At 39.0% G+C, this 12945-nt stretch overlaps 1 protein-coding gene across 13 annotated transcripts in view; it reads left to right on the top strand.

The window, feature by feature from the left end:
• TRAK1 (trafficking kinesin protein 1) overlaps positions 1–12945 on the top strand; it is a 138705-nt gene that overhangs the window by 106219 nt on the left and 19541 nt on the right. For all 13 annotated transcript variants that reach the window (XM_069810813.1, XM_069810847.1, XM_069810787.1 and 10 more), the window contains 9 exons: positions 791–891; positions 1716–1824; positions 3439–3517; positions 3949–4079; positions 4590–4664; positions 5837–5974; positions 7617–7693; positions 9725–9961; positions 10935–11251. In XM_069810813.1, the coding sequence (XP_069666914.1) occupies positions 791–891; positions 1716–1824; positions 3439–3517; positions 3949–4079; positions 4590–4664; positions 5837–5974; positions 7617–7693; positions 9725–9961; positions 10935–11251 (1264 nt within the window). The remainder of the gene's footprint in view (positions 1–790; positions 892–1715; positions 1825–3438; positions 3518–3948; positions 4080–4589; positions 4665–5836; positions 5975–7616; positions 7694–9724; positions 9962–10934; positions 11252–12945) is intronic.

Raw genomic sequence — 12945 nt, 5'->3', positions numbered from 1 at the left:
GCTGGAGGGAAGTAAATTGTTATTTTTGGCTCAGCTTTTTAGCTCTTCCTGAAATGGGAAAAGTGAACCTCCCAGAATTAATGCGTGGATTTTGTTTCATGGTTTTCTAAAATGTGGTTGGTTGGTTTTATTCCCCCCTCCCTCCCCCCCGCCTTGCATTTCAGAACCCATGTGTCAGGAGGACTTGGTGCCTTAGCACATCTGATTACACAGAATACCCTTAGGAAAGTAAATGACCTTGTTTGCTTAAGATTCTGCACAGTGTAAGTGCTTTATTGCATTCAGTCTGCTTTTTGTTTGATGAAAATGCATCTTAAATCTATTTTATTGATAGTCTCTGGGGGGGGTTGCCAGTAATAACAACAAATACAAATATGACTACAATACAAAAAGCAGAAATCTAACAAAGATGTGCTCTGCAATTTGTGCATTGGAAAGTGAAAACTGAGGGCCAAGTCTTGCAGTACAAGTGGAAGGAAACAGATCTGTCTGATCAGTTATGCTATTTATAGCTATGCAAGGCAAATAAAAATTAATCTCTTGCCACTGGGGTCTTAAATTGCAGTTGTGAAGTGGGGTAAGTGCTACTGTGTAATTGGGCTTTTAACCCTTTTGTTGGAGAAGAGCAATATAAATTAACCAAGATTAAGTTTGTGGAGTTCATAATTACAGGGTACCTTAACCACCCAGTTTTGACATTTTGTTCCTTTAGGAGCCCCCTTTAGTGAGTTTACTTAAGAACGTGCCTAGAAAATCAACTTACTGATCTGCAAGCTCTTTCTTTGTGCAGGTTTCTCAGTTGCGGCATGAGCTCTCCATGAAAGATGAGCTGCTCCAGTTCTATACCAGCGCTGCTGAAGAAAGTGAGCCGGAGTCTGTCTGTTCCACCCCGTAAGTTAATTGATCTACAACGTTGAGCCTTCATCTGGTACTAAGCGTGGGTAGTTTGGATAATTTAATAGCTTTGAAAAGTAGTAAAATGGTCCTTGTATCGGCTGGAACTATAAATGGGACTCTGAACTTGGTGCATGGCACCAGCTGGAAGAATTTGCACTGGACCAGCTGGCTATCCGGGTGGCAACAAGAGCCAGGAGGGGACAGTACATAGGGAGACTGCTGACGCAGTGCTCTGACTTTCAGAGGAACTAGGTCACTGTGGTGGCTAGGCAGACGTAGGTCCCACTTACAGTACCTTACTACACCACATACCTTTGCATGCTGAACTAGAACATGCTACCTGTGTGACCTTTGTGCTGGAAGAACATGAAGGCACTATGGAAAAATTCCAAGCAGAGGAAAGGAAATAAAGCATGGCTTAGAGTGTGGGTTCCAGGCAATTATTTGGCTGAACAGCTTCACAGGCTCTGAGGGGCTGTCTGCCCTTGCTTGCGAAGTTATTGCTGCATTCTGGTGAAGTATGTGCAGCATTCATCAGGAAGCTGTTGGGTTGCTCCCTGTAGTAAGGTGGTTTCCTTTCTCATAGCCTTGGCTGAATAACTTTTCCATAGGAAATGTGTGGAATAATAAATAAATTTTTAAAATGTTCTTTCAAAAATCACTGCAAATACATGGCTGCTCAAACATACTGGCATGAACAAGCCACATGTATTTCATGTGGCTCTGGCTGATTTTGAGACTTCTGCTCAGTCTGTTCTTCTGTGAGATTGGCCATACTACAAGTAAAAATGAGTTAAAATTGTTGTTTCCGTTACAAGGCTGAAGAGGAATGAATCTTCCTCCTCTGTCCAGAACTACTTTCATTTGGATTCTCTTCAAAAGAAACTCAAGGACCTTGAAGAGGAGAATGTTGTGCTTAGATCTGAGGTGAAATTGCTCCCTTTGTGTTTTGCTTAATACAGTTGTTCATTTAAATGCCAGAACACAGGTACTGAGAAGCATGTATTAAAAGTTGAGAGAGTCTAATTAAGAGTATATAGTTCTAGATGGGACACAAATGTCTTTGTAGTTGTTTAATCGCCATCCTTTATCCTTCTAAATGAAGGAAAGGCTGAAACATGGAAGCCACATGCAAAGCAGTTTCCTGGCCAAAAGAATGTGCAGGAGCATGGGCAGGTTTTGGAGTCCAGCACTGCACTTTGAAACAGGCCTTAAAGGGCTGGCCTGGTAGATATGGGTGACTTTAGCTGCACATCTAAAGTTTGTAGGCTGGCAAGGTCTCTCTGGTACAAATTAAGTGTCTGTCAAAATAAAAATTGCTAGCCTAAATTCACGTCAAGTATCTTCAATTTGTGTCTGAAGTCAGGCTGTTAATACTTTAAGTTGAACATGGTTTTCTTGCCTTTTATTTCTGATAATATTCCATTTGTTTCACAGACAACACAGTTTTTAAAAGTTTATTTACTCTTCCCTGTCTGTCAGAAATAACACTTCATAATTCAATATCCAATGCAACTTTTAAACTTTGGGAGCATATTACCATTTTGCAAACTTGTAGCAGAGTATAGCAGAAGAAATACTCCTGAGCTAAGGATGAATGTATGAAAACAGAGTATCATTACCATTTTCTATTGCAAATGCAGGGCCCGTTGCAAATAGGTAGTGTAACATCTTTGGACAAGACATCATGTAATAGAATGTGCTGTACTCTTTATGGAGAAGGCACGCAAGGAAGATGAGCAATAGGTGGTTTGAGAATAATGAAGGTAGGGTTAGAACTGAGACCACCACTGCCTCGGAGCTGATAGGAGAACCCCACGTAGTACTGGCTTCCCTTCCAGGGAGGCGCAGTCTGCGCCAGCGAGGCACAGCATGGAGCCAAATCTGAAACCTCTGAGCTAGGCAGTTCTCTACAGATGCAGCCTGTGGGTGTCTGTGCGTGCCCCCAGCATTGGGAATAGGTTACAGACCCACCCAGATGGTGCCAGACAGAACCAGCTGGGCGTAGGCACACTCCTCTTGGCACTCCTAGGATCGGAGTGGAAAAGACAAAGCAGGGAAGGAGGTGGCACTAAAGTTTTGTGGGCGATATATGGTTACAGTGCCAGAACTTTTCAAATACTAGCTGAATGTTTTTTAAATGCTTGAATCTTTAATTCAGTTATTTAAACCAAGCGTTTAATTAGTTTGTGGTGATACCTAGCTTTGTTCAGGTGACCAGATCAAGCTCTGCATACTAGTCTTTTGTATGTTCAGGGCTTTTTTTTTTGTTATTTTTAGTGCAAAATACGCAGGTGACATCTAGTGGGTCTATGGTGATACTGATGCAAGTTTCTCCATGCAGTAATGGCTCTGCTGAATATTCACCTGGCCCCTTTTTCCAGAACATGAGGGAGGGCAGGCAAAAACTGTAGTTTCTCACAGTCTTCCTGGAGGAGTGATTAGAAAAGCTCATCTTTCTGAAGCAGATGGAAATGCAGCAACAGACTGGCAAAGAACAAAGGTGCTAATGTGCATATTTGGTGTGGATTTCTTCAATAGGCCTGTCAGCTGAAGACTGAAACAATTACTTACGAAGAGAAAGAACAACAGCTTGTCAATGACTGTGTAAAAGAGCTAAGTATGTCCCTATTTCTTTTCACTTCTCATTCGAGATTGTTCAGGCAAAAAAAATAAAAAAAAGAAAAAGAAAACTGAATCAGATCAGTCAGTCATTTCTTTTTGTGCTACTTATTTTCCTTATATAAATGGTTGCAAGGTGAAAACTTCTGGCTGAAATTTCATAGCAGAAATTTTGACTGTAAGCTAAATCTTTCTCAGTTGCAAAATAGCTTTGCATTGAAAATGTTAGTGTAAAGGGAAAGCACGATCCCCTTTGCAGCGTGAGTACTTTGTGTCTTTCTGGTTTTGTGTCCTGTTGTTTTTCAAAAGTACCTTGCTGTGTATTGGGGCAGGATTTTGCTGAATCAAGTGATGTTCCAAAAGAACACCTTTCTGCTTACTGTTCTGCTTTTGGGTTTGTGATGTTAACTGTAATTGCTTATCTTAAAGGGGATGCAAACATACAGATTGCCAATATCTCCGAAGAGTTAGCAAAGAAAACTGAAGATGCTGCCCGGCAGCAAGAAGAAATCACCCATCTTCTCTCTCAGATAGTGGATCTGCAGAAAAAGGCAAAAGCTGTAAGGAATCCAGTTGCAAGACTACTGTTGTGATTTGCCACTATTGTAGCTGGAGGATAAGTTACAATCCTCTGTACGCTCGAGCCTAAAGGAAATTTTCCACCCTCCTTATCTGGGTGACATTGTTTGATGTTTAATATCTAGCATACTTGACTAGAAAACATCAAAAGAAGCATATATAATATATAAAATACAATAGTTAAATTTATTTTAAATATTAGATGTTAAATTCTGCACTAAATTTAATTACTTTGGTAAGACAAGAATGTCAGTGCAAGTATTTGAGTGGGCACCTGCTCATTGATTTTAGGGTTTTGGAGGTTCATTTAGCAGGACACAGACTGATGTTGAATGTTCTTGTGTTAACATTTTAACATGTGTGGGCTAGTATTGCTGCAGAGAGGGTCTTAAGAAAAATCAGGATTTTCCTACTTACCTGTAGCATAGGATACAATCACCATCACAGGACAAAACATCACAGTATTTCTAACATTTTTTGGCATATTTTAGTGTGCAGTTGAAAATGAGGAGCTTGTCCAGCATTTGGGAGCAGCTAAAGATGCCCAGAGACAGCTCACAGCAGAGGTGAGTACATTACTTAGTATTACAATAATTTAGTAGTAAGGCAATGGCTGTTCACTTTACCACGAGAGTTTTAGTCTAAGTTGGATCAGAACTATTAAATAATTTTGCCTGTGTATATGGAATGAAGGAACATTTATGTTCCTGGTAGGGTTCAAAACCTTTCCCTTCCTGTTCTCTCCTCCTTCAACTGGCATACGTTTTTAAAAACTGAGGCTTATGGGCTATATAGGAAGCCCTTTAGAGGTTGACTTCTGTAGGCTGGTAGTGTAAGCCTGTTTTGAATAGTGAGATAACATAGAAGAGCTCATTTGTCCTGTATTTGTTCAGTGAATAAACCGAAGGCAGTCTAGGATTGCTGGCTGTCTTCTGGGTGCTACAGTCACATGAACAAAATGGACAAAATAGAATGAATGAAGCTTGATCCCCTGAGGATGTGTCTTGTACTTGGACTACTTGGTCTTGAAGGTGGGAATGCTTGTAGAAGCTTTTCTTGCTGATGGACCTTTTGTACCTGTGGTGCTCCACAAAGATTCAGCTCATGCTTCTTCATCCCTTTCTTAGGAAAGACATTAACAGGAATGTGGTATTTCAGACTTCTGCCCCTTTACCAAACTTGGTTGCAGTGGCTGATGAACTCCAACTGTGAGGGTACACAGACATCTGCAGACAGAGTGATTGCATAAGATACATTTCCTGAGAAAGTCAAGCTAAAAATAAGGCATGGTCTTAGGCTGTTGGAGGTTATATGTATATGTACGTAAGTAAGTCTTGGTTTAAAATTTCCTAAGGCCCTTGGAACACTGTGAAATGTCTTGTCCTTTTCCCATGCTGTTTGCCACTGTGGTCATCATGGCACTGATTAGGCACTATACCTGATGAGACTAAAGGTACTTTTAGCTCTGTATCTTCTCCTTGACAGTGGTTTCATGTAGATATGTAGGGTAGGAAATGGAGCAAGCAGTTCCTTCCCACATCGTGCCCCCCCCCCCCCCGCCTTACTAATCCATGTTATTAATAATTTTCAATGATATTCACTCGTTGGAGTTTTGTTCCTTTGAAGTGGAATATTATTCCCTACACCATTATCCTTTACCAGTGTTAAAAGAATTTGCAGGCTTTTTGTGATGATAGTGCAGCCCATAAGGTCTTGGATTGCTTTCTATATGTTACAGTTGCGAGAGCTGGAAGACAAATATGCAGAGTGCATGGAAATGCTTCATGAGGCGCAAGAAGAGCTGAAAAACCTAAGGAACAAGACCATGCCAAATGCCATATCACGTCGGTACCACTCTCTCGGTCTCTTCCCTATGGTAAGCAGATTTAAGAAAAAACCTGAACACACCAGAAAACAACGAATCAAAGGAAACGTATTTGTATCTGACTTCCAGCTTCAGGGATAGGATGCTAGGCCAGACATGAGCATGGGTGAAATGTGTATTTATACAGTGTTAAAGGATACCTGAGGGATCAACTTTGCATACCTGGTTCTGAAACAGCGGTGCTGTGCAGTTACTTGGTTTTGCTGCAGTATTATATACACCCTGCAGCTGGCTGTGCTTATGCTGTGAATCATGGGTAGCATTAACAGGTTGTTACACAGTTCTATACATCTTTGTTATGCATCTCCTGTACTGTGGTGGCTGATTTTCAGTTGGAGCTTCCTGTTTTTCTTCACACTAATAACATAACTAATGTTTTTCTGACATGGCATCCTTCTAGGCACTCGTGATATACATTCTAGTTCAGTACTTGAATAAGTTACACATATTTGCTTGGTTTAGGGCCACTGAAAATTCAGTGGATCGTTAAAAGAATATTTGTTGCTAACATGTATTATGGCAACATCAGTTATGGCAGTGTCACTAGTGTTATCAACTTCGTTTACCTGGTTTCATTTGATTATGATATTTGTACATTTAAAGCGTGGGGCATATGCAGTACCCTCAGCCAAATGAGCAAAAAAGAGTGGATAAGAATGTCTAGGTAAGTCCAGTGCCTGGCTCTGCTTGCTTATGTATTCGTAGAATAATTCCATTACTTCTGAGAGCAATGATATCAGTGAAGTTTCTTTTGAGTTACATTAATGTAATCAAGCAGCAGAGTCTGGCCCTCCTTGTCTTTAGCCATGTCTCATCCTAACTGCTGAGGAAGAACATAGATATTTGTGCTCACAGAAAGTAAATTGTCAACAAAGGTTTAACTTGCCTTTTTGTGTTCCCTTCTGAGACTGAACATAGGCCAATTTAAAGTGCAGAGATTTAATAATACAAGTTGTACTTGCACAAATACAGTTGAAAGCTGTGAAAAGTGTGCTTGTGCTGAGATAGGTTTATGTGTTTTGTATAAAAATGATTTTCAAATGTTGAATCATGGGACCAAAGATCATTTAGATTTGTGAATGTTTGATACTTAGACCTGCACTTAACTGCATTTAGACAGTAAAACTTACAGACCAGCACTGGAAAATAGATAGCCTGTCACCTTTAACCCTTTGGGGGAAGTATATAATGCTTTATACCAAGAACCATGTCTTATTTGTGGGTGGGTGGGTAATGTTGTGAAAAGGAAGAGTGGTTTTTGTTTAGTTTAAATGAAAAAAAGTTAAGCAAAACTTTATACATGAAAGGTGGGTGTTACCGAGTAAGGAATTTAGTCTGGGAAGTTAGGGCACGTGAATTCTGTTGTTGCCTGTGATGTTTTTTTAGGGTGTGACAGATGTTATATGACGGCAAGTACTGTAACAGTATGAAGCTAAGCCATAATTTGTCAGTGATTGAGATATATTCGTTAGTCTTCAAGCTTTCCAGTCAGTTTTCATTTTTAAACCTTTCTCTTTTCTGGAATGGCATCTTATTAGCTATAATTATTTTACATAAGTTATTAATTATTTTCTGCAATGGCAACTTATTAATACTATGATACTTGTTTTTCTTTTGTGCTTATTTTTAACAGGATTCTTTGGCAGCAGAGATAGAAGGGTCAATGAGGAAAGAACTGCATTTAGATGAACCCGACTCTCCTGACTTGGCGTACGACTGAAAAGAATTGGTTCCTAAGTGATTGATTATATCTGAAGTTAATTTATTATTTGATGAGAAAGGAAAAGACAGAAAATAGTGGAGCTAGGGATTTAGAGAGAAATATTTCTGGCAGAGTATGAATGACAGAGAGAAAGGAAAATAAATTGTCTGGTTATTGGGGTGGTTACATTTTCTGGTAAAGCTACCAAAAGAAAACACTTATATATAGGTTTAGCCTTGTCTTAATGAACTTTTTGTTCTCATTCTTGAGTGCTGATAATGAGAAAAGGGTTGTTTTCTTGTGCGTTACCATGTTAGGCTTCTTCAGCTAATGATTAGGGGATGAGTTCAATTCCTCAGGTTCATTCTTCAGGTTTTATAACAGAACTTACCAGATAATTATTGGTCTAATCCAGTTTTTAGATGGAGAACATCAGTGCAGAAAGGGATTTAGAGTGGTTGGGTACTTAGTGTGATGCCTATTACACCTGTGCTAAAGTTCTCTTGAATTAAACAAGAGAGTTGTTTGAAACAAGTTAAGTACTTGTGACAGTCCAAAAGCTATAGATAGATACAGCTTGGCAGAAATGGCCTTACTGACACTAGCTGCACGTGTACTCCAGTAAGTTTATCTCACCTATTTGTACCAAACATGGACTGGTTAATTTGAAACAAGTTAATCCTACTTAGATGGTCTGTTAGAGAAGCAGCTTACAAAGAAAGGACAGTCAGGGAAGTTACAGTAGCCACTTTCAAGAAACCTTTTAAGTATATTTACAAAAAGCTTGACATATACTTAAACCTTCTCTGAGCATGAGCCAAGAATTGTAAATAGGCTTGACAGAGTGAAATGTTGATTAGAAAAATGTAAGATCAGAAAGATGTGAGCATGCTCAAACCCCGTAGGATCCTTTCGTCCTTCCAGAGTAATCTAACTTCAGGATAGTTTAACTTCTTCAGAATGTATTTTATATTGCTATGCATGTACCAAAGAAGGATACCTTTTTTTGGTTTCGTGGTTTGTCTTGGGTTTATTTATTTGCTCAGCAGCAGTAACTGTGGGACTGCTTATTGATAGATGCTCTTAGATTCAGCCTCTTAAAGATATACAACTATAGACTTGGAGTTTACACGCAAAGATCACAACTGTCGAGCACTCATGGACAGAAGGAAAGACGTTTGAATGACATTAAGTAGCATAAAGCATGCTGTCATTGTCATACCCTGGCAGTGTTACCTTTAAGCTGGAAGGGGTGTGCTATTCTTGTGTTCAGCCATTGTTGAACTGTAAAACAAAACAGCAATGGCAATTCTGTAGCATGATGTAGGGCAAGTTTATTTTGTCAAGAAATTTCTGCTGAAGTGTCATCTGATCTTAATCTTGAAGCAGATGAACAATGTTTATTATGATATCAGGACGATGCTGATAAAGAATGAACTGTAGAGGTAGGTGTAAAATTAGGTTTCCAACCTTGACAGCCTTTCTCTAGACTCTTGGTCCATTATATTTCTGATTTTTTTTTTTCTTCTTTTTTTAAAATGCTATTTAAGGGGGTGGAAATTGGTTTCAAAAAGAAAAGATACAAGACTTACTAGCATAGAGATACTCAGTAGAGTCAATTCAAATTATTTTTTAATATGGATTAGCCAGTTTGTAGTTAAGAATTGAATGGAGATCAATTTTGTTTTTTAAAAACTCATTTCCACACAATGATTTTAAGGTGTTTTTAGCTGATGTACTGAAATGCTCTTTCACTTAATTTTTATTAATATTTGAGAGGGTCCATGCACATAATTCTCAAATGTTCTGTCTAAAATATTCTAGGATGATGGAAGTATTATGTTGATGGATTGAATGTAATGGCCAGACTGTAGCGAGTGTGGGACCCTACGCATACTACTTTACAGAAACTATAAAGGCAAAGTGGTTGGTGGAGCTGTGAATAGGAGGGGTCATTAACAAACTGTTACCTGTTTCTCTGTTCATTCTTAAGGTAAGAAGGCACTGTGTGATTATTAACTGTGTGTATGTCTTACCAGTCATCAGAAGCGGGTCTTCGAGACGGTGAGAAATGTTAACCAAGTGGTCAAGCAGAGATCCATGACTCCATCACCAATGAATATCCCAGGCTCTAACCAGTCCTCTGCTATGAACTCAGTCATTTCTAGCTGTGTCAGCACTCCACGTTCCAGTTTCTATGGGGGAGACATCGCTAACATTATGATAGACAACAAGACCAATAGCATCATCTTAGAGACAGAATCCTCTGACAATGGGTCAGTACTGTAGCACTGGCCTTTGCTTTTGCTTTGTTTCTGAACATAAAGGCAAAGTGTTTCTATTTTCCTCTTTTTGTCTTACCTTGTGCAGTTAACACAGTGCCATGCATCTTCAAAAGTTACTCTCTTTGGTGCTCACAGTTCTTGAGCACTCAAGTTTATTTAAAAAGGAAAGCTTTTTGAAAGTGTATCAGTGTCTGCAACTTGCGCCTGCTCTGAGATGCAGCATCACCAGATGACGTAAAACCACACTTTGTCTTTGCAACTGTGGGTCAACACTTAAAACTTAATTATAGTTTCACCATTTTACATTAATGCCAGGGAGTTCCAGTCTAAGTTGCAGCTACAGCTAACTCTTCTGATCCTAAAAATAAAAAAATAAAGTGTGTGTGGAGGGGTTACCTAATATGAAAACTTGAGTGAAACCAATCAGAACTTTGCTCTTCTAGCTACTTGTTTCTTCCCCCTATACAGCTCCACACTATGCTGTGTATACTTTCTAGTAAAAATGACTTAACATCTCAAAACAATGAATATTTGTCAGCATATGTGACTCAATATGGTAATCTTGCAGTGCTGGCCCTGTAAGGTGTGGCCTGCTTACTTGAGCTTGTATAACCATAAGAGAGACACAACAAGTAGACATGTCTCATCTCTTTGTAGGAGGAAGCTCTTAAGTAAAGTGTAGCTTTTCCAACCAGGAGTTTCCAGGCAGGAGCTAGCATTCAAAACAGTTTTTGTATGAAAGAGAAAGAAAATATTGGTGTTTGTCTTTGAGCTCTCTGGACGAGTAGCAAGTTTAGCAAGTTGTTCCCAGACATAGTAATTTAAAGGTATTGGTGAATGTCTCAAAACTGTCATGTGGAAGTTTTAAGTATCTCTAAGATTTCCCCCCCCGCTTTTTTTTTTTTTTTTTTTTTTGTGTGTGTGTGTCGGGGGATGTGTGTATATGTCCTCTGTTATGTTTTAGAAATGAAGACAGGATGAAGAAGCCTGGAACTCCGGGGACTCCAGGCTCCAGTGACCTAGAGACTGCCCTTCGTAGGCTGTCCCTCAGGCGGGAGAATTACCTCTCAGAGCGCAAGTTCTTCGAAGAAGAGCAGGAAAGGAAGTTGCGGGAACTGGCGGAAAAGGGCGAAATTCGTAGTGGTTCCGTTACCCCCACAGAGAGCATCATGTCGCTGGGAACTCACTCCAGATTTTCAGAATTCACTGGATATTCAGGAATGTCTATCAGCAGTCGCTCCTACCTGCCAGAAAAGCTTCAGATTGTGAAACCACTAGAAGGTGATAACAAAGGGCCTCGGCCTTTATCTGTTCTTCTTAGTGACTCTTTGTGGTCCCTCATCCATCACCAGAAAGCAGGAAATCTTTGCAATACATATTCTTTTTACTTTAGAGACAGTAATCCACGCTGTTGGTTTGAAATCTTCTAATGACTAGATTTTTCCACAAGCCTTAAAAGTGTTAGGAACCAATTCCAGCCAAGGCAGTAAAATAAATATTAGAGGCCACACATGTATCAGCTGTGCAGCTTTACATCTGACCTAAATCTTAGTGTTGCTATTTCATACTTACAAAAGGAAGGTGGTTGAGTATCTGAAATCTAAGCAGCAAGAGTATTAGTTCATCAAATTTCAATTCTGCAAATAAGTGTCTGGAAAGACCTTTACCTACTTCAAATAGTCCAGTTGGTCTTATAAGACTATTTTTGTGATTAAAAATGACCTCTGGACTTCAGTTGGCTGTTTGAGTGGCCACACATGAGTCTCTGTGGCCTTGGGTTTCATGTGTGAAATAGTTTGTTTTGTGTTGGTTTGTTTTTTGGGTTTTGGTGCGGTTTTTTTAAGTCAAATTTCCTCCATATATTGTCTCAGAAAAAGGCAAGATATAGGTAGATGGTAGTCAGGGCTAGAGCTTTATTTCAAAGTGCATTTCTGTAGTCTGTCTTAATAAAGCTGACAGAGCACATATGGTATAGTCTACCTGGCTTTCTTCAGTCTTTTCAGGATGTTGCTGGAAGCTAGTTGAGTAAAGTCCTTCAGGTTTTTAAAAAAATGAAGCTGTTTTCCTATAGTACTTCACAGATACGCTAGTTAGGTAATTTAGCTTTGGTTTCTCTCTCCCTCTTTTCCTTTAACAGAACTCTTGTGTTACATTACATTGTGTGTGTGTGTTTTAATTGCAAAAGTTCCGTTTTTTCATCTTTTTAGAACAAATTTATTTCATCTATAAGGAGCATTTACCATGACACATAATCAGAGGCAAAAATAACCCTTATTGTGTCCTGAAGAAAGTGATGTGCTGTATCTACCTATTCAAATGAAACAGTAGCCATAGTGCACAAGTCCATACTGTTTAGCAGATTTTAGTAGGTTGTTTTCATGACTGCTTTTAAATGATCATAAAAATTCTTGTACCACATGAGGGAAGGGATGATCCAGGTTTGTTTCCATTACTGGTTGCTACTACTGTAATACATTTCTGTCACCATCCCATTATATCTGCTTTTTTCTTCCAATAAACTCTTGAAGTCTTTATCAACTTTCTATCTGTCTGGGGTTTTTTTCCTGGTTTTGTTCATTGTTCTCACTGAGTCATTTTTTTCCTCAAAATTATTGCACCTTTAAAGTACTTCTCATGTTTGGTTTTATATCTCATTTGTCATGTTTGTATCTGCCTGTTTCATAAGTTTAGTGTTTGTTATCTTTTATTAAATAGATGTTTATGATTCTGTTCCTCACTTCACCTTAGTTTCTTTCCTGAGTATTTTTCATGAGATTTAAATTATTTCTTTTTCAACTTCATGGATACTTTCAGACTACTGGGGCAAAATAGTCTGCTGCACCTGCAGACTGTTATTAGTAGTTGTGCCTTTGGTTTTTATTACTGTTTTCCTAAGGGTCCTCATGCCATAAAATGGAGGAAATCAAAATCAGTTCTATAATATGTTTCAGGTTAATGGTTTCTACTTCTTTAAA

Source organism: Haliaeetus albicilla, chromosome 2 (assembly GCF_947461875.1).
Source record: "Haliaeetus albicilla chromosome 2, bHalAlb1.1, whole genome shotgun sequence".
In the NCBI taxonomy this organism is placed as follows: Eukaryota; Metazoa; Chordata; class Aves; order Accipitriformes; family Accipitridae; genus Haliaeetus; species Haliaeetus albicilla.
This window is presented reverse-complemented; position numbering and strand designations above follow the sequence as displayed.